A 7,220-nucleotide genomic window follows, 5' to 3' on the forward strand; every position below is an offset into this window, starting at 1 on the left:
TGACCGACCAATACCGTGCCTCTTTGCCTTTTCGTATTCTTCTAACCAAAAAGTTTTATTATATAAATAAATAAATAGTGTTACTACTATTATTATAATTCCTTCTTTAGGGGCTAGAACTGTGTCTGTCAACACGTTTCGCTCACTCACTCACTCTTCCCAATTTCTTTTTCCAATGATTAAAACAATTATATGCTCTCTCAAATGGCTATGTCCAATTGTCCATGGCTATGTCCAGTTAACCGCCGTTTAACATTTCTTTCTTTTTACTATACGTGAAGATTGGCCTTTTGGTGATTATTCGAGGATTACGCACTAGACTCATACATAATTATTTCAGGTCAATATACTTTTAATTATTGAAGGATCGAGTCATCATAATATATGCTTCTGTTTGGTGTTGGGCAAACGAAACATGGCCTATGATTGTGGTATTAATTAAGTCGAAGAAGGCCCAGATGCAAGAAAGCCTATCATGGGGATATTCTCAATTTCTAAAAAGACCCATTAGATTCAGCGGTGACAAAATTAGTACAACACAATGCAATCTGTTTATTCAAGTTTTTACAGTAACATACAAAATCCCCAATTTTGTATAAATGTCTATATTTTCAGCCGTTTTAAAAACTAATCATAGCAGAAATATTAATAATCACAAAAAATTGACATCATTATGCATAATGAAAAGAGAACTACTAGTGCTTTTTTGTTATCTTGATCAGTAGTAGTTTTATATAAAAATGTTACCTGTATTCTCAACCGCATCTAAATTGCTTATCCAAATCTATTACAAGTATTGATGAAAGACAAAAAAAAAGAATATGAGAGATAGATCTTCAGAGCTTGACTATCAAAATTCTATCCTCCCTCACAACATTCACATGCGACTGAGTTCAACAAAGAAGAATCAACATTATATTTTTACGAGTAAAACTTTTCTCTCTATATACAATTTTCTCCAACTGGATTTTTTCTCTCACGTGCTCCTCATGTGCCTTTTCCTCTAGTGAAAATAAACCCTTGGAGTTTATTATGGTGTTGCTGCTTGCTTGCTTAATTATGGGCCAATTCATTCCACAAATCAAAGGGACTGGATGCATTAAAAGTGATGGTGTAACCCATTAGATTCAGTAGTTACATAATAGTTAGTTATATGCAATCACACAATGGAATTTATTCAATTTTTACAATAAACAAGAAATAGGCTTATACCGCTAAATTCTCAATTTTGTGTAAATGTATATTTCCAGCCGTTTTAAAAACTAATCATTGCAGAATAATGACATATACTATTAAAAAAAAGGTATACCATTAGTGAAAAAAGAGAACTACTAGTGTTTTTCTGTTATCTTGCAAAATAGTAGTAAATCAGATACAGCGTAAATCAATTTATTGTCGGTCGTGCTATGTTACTATTTTGAACAAGTACGACAAAAGAAAAGAGTGGCAAAGGGATGAAAGAAAAGTTGGGTAGCATATTAAATCAATATAATGCAAAAAAAAAAGTAGAATAGTTCAAAGACATGACATTAATTTCGAGTTAAATCGAGTTTTGCTGTATGAAATAATATTATGGAGTCCGTCAATTTCTTATCCAAAGTTCTTATAATTCCATGTGGCTTTGTCCAATGTAGTGTGTCCTTCTAAATTTATTAGACTTGATTGTTTTGATAACTATCGTTTTCATGCAAAAAATTCACAGGGTGTATTTAATTCGACATGGTATACATAACATACCAAATATTGCATCAACACGAAATAACCAAAAAATCATACTAATATATGATACATAATTACATACTGTATATGGGTTTAATATTTCGAAACATAGACACATACTTGATGCGCTCAGAGTGAAGAACTTAGCCAATCGATAAGTACTTTTCCCACAAACGAAATTGGATTGAGGTTCTTGAAACTAGAGTGCCAATTGCCAGATAGTACCATCTTTCTTTCTTTTATGATGGCTCGGACTAATTAATACCGAGTAAGAAATTATATGAATTAAAGATGTGGATATCAACAATGCAACGAGCACGACATAGACACATACATTTAACAACTTTCATGTATTTTCCTATTTTCCTCAATATATAATTAGAATGTTCATGCACAATCATAAAGACTTTAAAAACAAAAAAAAACAATCATAAATACTCAACATCCACTATCATTCAAGCAACCAAAATTTTTTTTTTTTGGTCAACTAGTTTAATTCATTAAAAGAGCTTAAGATAGGTTTTCTTTCACAAAGGGAAGATACAGTAAATGCAGCGAGTGCACTCTTTGAGAGCTCGTCGGCCAAAACATTTGCCGAACGAGGGATAAACATAAAAGAACAGGAGCTAAAAGAAGTAAGTGAACAGCGGATATCATGGATAATGCCAACGAGTTCATTCACGACCTTTCCTGCGTTTAGTAGATCCACTAGCATCTTGGAGTCAGTCTTAACTTCAATTTTTAGTCGAGAGAGAAAGTCGAGCGAGTGTGATACACGCGCGGCGATTTTTTCTCTCCCACCGTTTCTTTTTCTTCTGACCACAAGCTCGTGCTCCGATCTGGGTCCTCCGTCAATTCCGGTGACTGCGAGGACCCCTCGGCCCATGGTTCTTCACTCGCGACTCTTTGCATGTTACCGGCGAAGCTGATGGACGAAATCAAGGGAGCAGTGGAGAGGAGAAGAATCCGCGAGACGCCGATGGCAAGAGCTCTGTCAAAGGAGTTGCTACGCGGAGTGGAAGAGGGAGATTCACGGCGACGAACGAGAGAAGAAGGCAGATAGATCGGAGGATTGGAGATCTTGGAGGCTTCGCGGGATCGGTTACGATAGGGGAGGTAGTCTCCGATCCGGCGAAGCTAAACCACCATCGAAGGCCCGCTTATCTACTCCCTGCTGCCTCTCTCTCTCACGACTGAGCGTGAAAACCTCCTCGACAAAAGGCAGATCGGATCTCTTCCTCCTTCCCAAAACGGCTCTACGGTGGCAGGACGGCAAACGGATCTTGGATCACCGTCTCTGTTCGGCTACCGTCGTCCAGGCTCACCGGAGGTCCTGTTCCGGCTGAGTATCCGCAAGTATGGGCGGCGGCTGCAAACGAGTTCTTCGTTCTGCAGATTAGGGTTTCATAGTTCCCGGTTTGGTTCGGTCTGTGAACCCGGCCGGTTTTGTTTCCATCGGTTTAGTTTTGGTTAACTGTAAATGAGTTGGACCCTAGGGATTTATGTATATGAGCCTACTCCGGAAATAGCCCATTGGGCATTATATGTTTATTAATTGAATACCCTTTAACAAAAAAAAAAATAAATCTTGGAGTCATTCTTGTGTAACAATAAAAATAAACACACAGAAGTTGCCATTTCACTTGTCGATGAATCAAATTATCCGTAACATAAAACTAGTGTCTCTGTGCAATTTGATGGAGGATAGGAAAAATAAATTTATTTAGGAAAATAATTTTATGAAAAATGAAAGAAAACACCAATTATATAATCTAAGATACGATCGTGTGACAAAAAAAAAAACAAAAAAACAAAAAACAAAACAAAAATTGAAGAATCCAAAGATACGATCGTGCAATGATGACACGTGGCCAAATTAGTTTTACGCTCCTATTGGGTAATTCCTCTGTCTCAATCATTGAGAGCCAAGAAATAATATTACCAACTTTTATCACAACAAATTGGAATGTTTTTTTTTCTTTTCTTTCATAGTTATCGTAAATTCTTCTTTGATAATAATGTGAAAAGTTATTACTCCATCTGTTTCACAAAAAGTATCATTTTGGCATAATGCACACAAATTAAAAAAATACTCCCTCTGTTTCACAAATAGTATCATTCTGGAGTATTTTATTTGTTTCACAAAGACTGTCACTTTATATTTCCAATGAGATTTTTAATATCAAATTTTCTAATTTACCCTTAACCCAAAGCTTTTTCTATTAGATTTAAATGATAAATTGCTTATTAAATAAGAGTATATATGTGTAATTCAAGTTTTTCTTAATTTGTGTGTAATTGGTCAAAATGACACTCTTTGTGAAACAGAGGGAGTATATAAATTTCTATTTTACCCTTTATAAATGCACTAAATTTTTTCTCTTTCTAATTAATTAGCTCAAATTATAGGGATAAAAATGAGAATTTAATCTTCAAAACTGCATTGAAAACATAAAATGACACTCTTTTTGTAACAAAGAAGATGTGTCAAAATGACACTCTTTGTGAAACAGAGGGAATACCAAACAGTGTGCAATAACTAAATTAAATTCTAGAAAGAAAAAAAAAAGGAGACAAAGTGAAATAACAGTAACAAGAGATATTCAGTGAATTTAAAACATAATAATAACAACAATAATAGAAAAGTGGTAGGTCCAAAAATATTGAGACGATCAGTGATTAGCTGTACTGAAAAGCTGAGCTCTAAATGAGACCTTCCTCAATAATTGTACATGAACATTTGCCTGCATGCGTCTCTATGACTATATATAAATATGACTTCGATCTTTCTAATTTCAAAACAAACTCATCATCTTAAGTTACATAGCAACAATGGTTGAGTCACTCTCCTCTTCAAGATATGTTTTCTTTATGATAAGCATATGCTTATTTGCAGCATTGTACCAGCCGGTTTTGAGTAGACCGGCTAAATTTGAGGATGACTTTAGGATTACATGGTCCGATGCTCATATCACCCAAATCGATGGAGGAAGAGCTATCCAGCTCAAATTGGACCCTAGCTCAGGTTCTTACATATATATGCAATAATAGTTAATTATATTGGAACATAATATAGATTTTTCCTTTCAAATATTTGTTTTTTTAAACTACTTTTGTCCAACATTGGTTTAGGATGTGGATTCGCTTCCAAGAAGCAATACTTGTTCGGCCACGTGAGCATGAAAATCAAACTTCTCCCGGGTGATTCGGCCGGAACTGTCGCTGCCTTCTATGTAACCACATATATATAGTATTTCTCATGTTTGTTTCAGTTTAAGAGTTAATTTTGGTTATAACATAACACACTATATGCATATGATCAATTGTGCAGATGAATTCCGATACGGATTCCGTAAGAGACGAGCTGGATTTCGAGTTTTTAGGAAACCGAAGTGGGCAACCTTACACCGTGCAAACCAATGTCTTTGCTCATGGTAAAGGCGATAGAGAGCAAAGAGTTAACCTTTGGTTCGACCCTTCTCGTGATTTCCACGAATACGCCATTTCATGGAACCACCTCCGTATTGTGTAAGTAACATTATTGTGTATATATATACAAATACATCTACAAGCAGATTCTCCCAACTTTATCTAATTATTAGAAGGAATGTAACATATAGTAACAAATTAACCAATAATTTTGTTGTAGAAGATTCGTTTTAACTTATTCTTATCTTTTCATTATTTTCACGAAAGACATGATTGGTTTAATATTTTGTCGTCCCCGTGGACCATGAAATAAGAGAATGAAAGAGACAGCATATTTGTTTTGGAGGAGGCATTCATCATTTGAACATATGAAGGTCCCACATTTTTAGAATCCATTAGCCATAACTTATAAAGTTATAAGTAAAAAACAAAAAAACAAAACAAATTATCAAAGATATGCATGGTTCTCTTAGTTGCAATAAAATATGCAAAAGTAATATACATTTTCTAATCGTCTAATATGTGGGGTGTGTAGGTTCTACGTAGACAAGGTGCCCATTAGGGTTTATAAGAACAACGAGGCAAGGAAAGTACCATACCCGAGATTCCAACCAATGAGTATATATTCCACGTTGTGGGAAGCTGATGATTGGGCGACACGCGGAGGAATAGAGAAAATCAATTGGTCGGGAGCACCATTTTATGCTTACTACAAAGATTTTGATATCGAAGGATGTCCGGTTCCAGGACCAGCGAATTGTCCTACTAATCCGATGAACTGGTGGGAAGGCAGTGCATACCACACGTTGAGCCCGGCGGAAGCTCGAGGATATAGATGGGTTCGAGTGAACCATATGGTCTATGATTATTGCACTGATAAGTCTCGCTTTCATGTTCCTCCCCCAGAATGCTCCGCTGGAATATGATCCAAATTAAACACACATTTAAAAAGCAAAAANTGAACATATGAAGGTCCCACATTTTTAGAATCCATTAGCCATAACTTATAAAGTTATAAGTAAAAAACAAAAAAACAAAACAAATTATCAAAGATATGCATGGTTCTCTTAGTTGCAATAAAATATGCAAAAGTAATATACATTTTCTAATCGTCTAATATGTGGGGTGTGTAGGTTCTACGTAGACAAGGTGCCCATTAGGGTTTATAAGAACAACGAGGCAAGGAAAGTACCATACCCGAGATTCCAACCAATGAGTATATATTCCACGTTGTGGGAAGCTGATGATTGGGCGACACGCGGAGGAATAGAGAAAATCAATTGGTCGGGAGCACCATTTTATGCTTACTACAAAGATTTTGATATCGAAGGATGTCCGGTTCCAGGACCAGCGAATTGTCCTACTAATCCGATGAACTGGTGGGAAGGCAGTGCATACCACACGTTGAGCCCGGCGGAAGCTCGAGGATATAGATGGGTTCGAGTGAACCATATGGTCTATGATTATTGCACTGATAAGTCTCGCTTTCATGTTCCTCCCCCAGAATGCTCCGCTGGAATATGATCCAAATTAAACACACATTTAAAAAGCAAAAACAAGACAAAGTGGTTCCACAATCGATCTGATTGTGATCAAGTGTTCTTATGTATCTATATCTTTGAATTTTACTTTGTTTCCATCATGTCTTGTATTCCATTGGGTTATTATCGTGTATGAACACCAAGTTTGTTTGTTGGAGTATATTATTATGTCTCTTTTGGTTCGGTTCGCAAATCGCAACAATTCAGTTTGAAGAAAACAAGCAATTTGACAGATAAGAAAAATAAACCAGTATTATATTAGTTCCATGATCGATGCTGGTCTAGATTCGATTTCGTTCAATTTAATTAATTAATTTTTTGTTAATAAGTATTATTTTCCTCTATAACACAAAACTTTCTGTGTTAAAAAAAAAAAAAAAACACAAAACTTTCTAACGGTAAAAAAAGAAAAACTTAATAACGGTCTTCTTGATAGGGTTTGTGGACACCTTCTATATGGGCCTGGTCTTTCCGTCTTCTCTTAACAGTACTGTATTGGGCCTTGACACAATACTATGCTTTATTTTATAC

General features: G+C 35.6%; 2 protein-coding genes across 2 annotated transcripts; both read left to right on the forward strand.

The window, feature by feature from the left end:
• Positions 4,505-6,865, forward strand: LOC104729382 (probable xyloglucan endotransglucosylase/hydrolase protein 7). Its single transcript, XM_010448319.2, has 5 exons — positions 4,505-4,744; positions 4,852-4,952; positions 5,051-5,247; positions 5,684-6,090; positions 6,689-6,865. The coding sequence occupies exons 1-4, from the start codon at positions 4,552-4,554 to the stop codon at positions 6,072-6,074; spliced, it is 882 nt and encodes a 293-aa protein (XP_010446621.1). The 5' UTR covers positions 4,505-4,551; the 3' UTR covers positions 6,075-6,090; positions 6,689-6,865.
• On the forward strand, positions 6,244-6,851 carry LOC104733098 (probable xyloglucan endotransglucosylase/hydrolase protein 7; the record flags this gene model as incomplete). Its single annotated transcript, XM_010452709.2, has 1 exon — positions 6,244-6,851. A coding segment is annotated over one exon (429 nt), but the record flags the coding sequence as incomplete, so codon positions are not given.

Source organism: Camelina sativa, chromosome 12, assembly GCF_000633955.1.
Source record: "Camelina sativa cultivar DH55 chromosome 12, Cs, whole genome shotgun sequence".
Classification (NCBI taxonomy): Eukaryota; Viridiplantae; Streptophyta; class Magnoliopsida; order Brassicales; family Brassicaceae; genus Camelina; species Camelina sativa.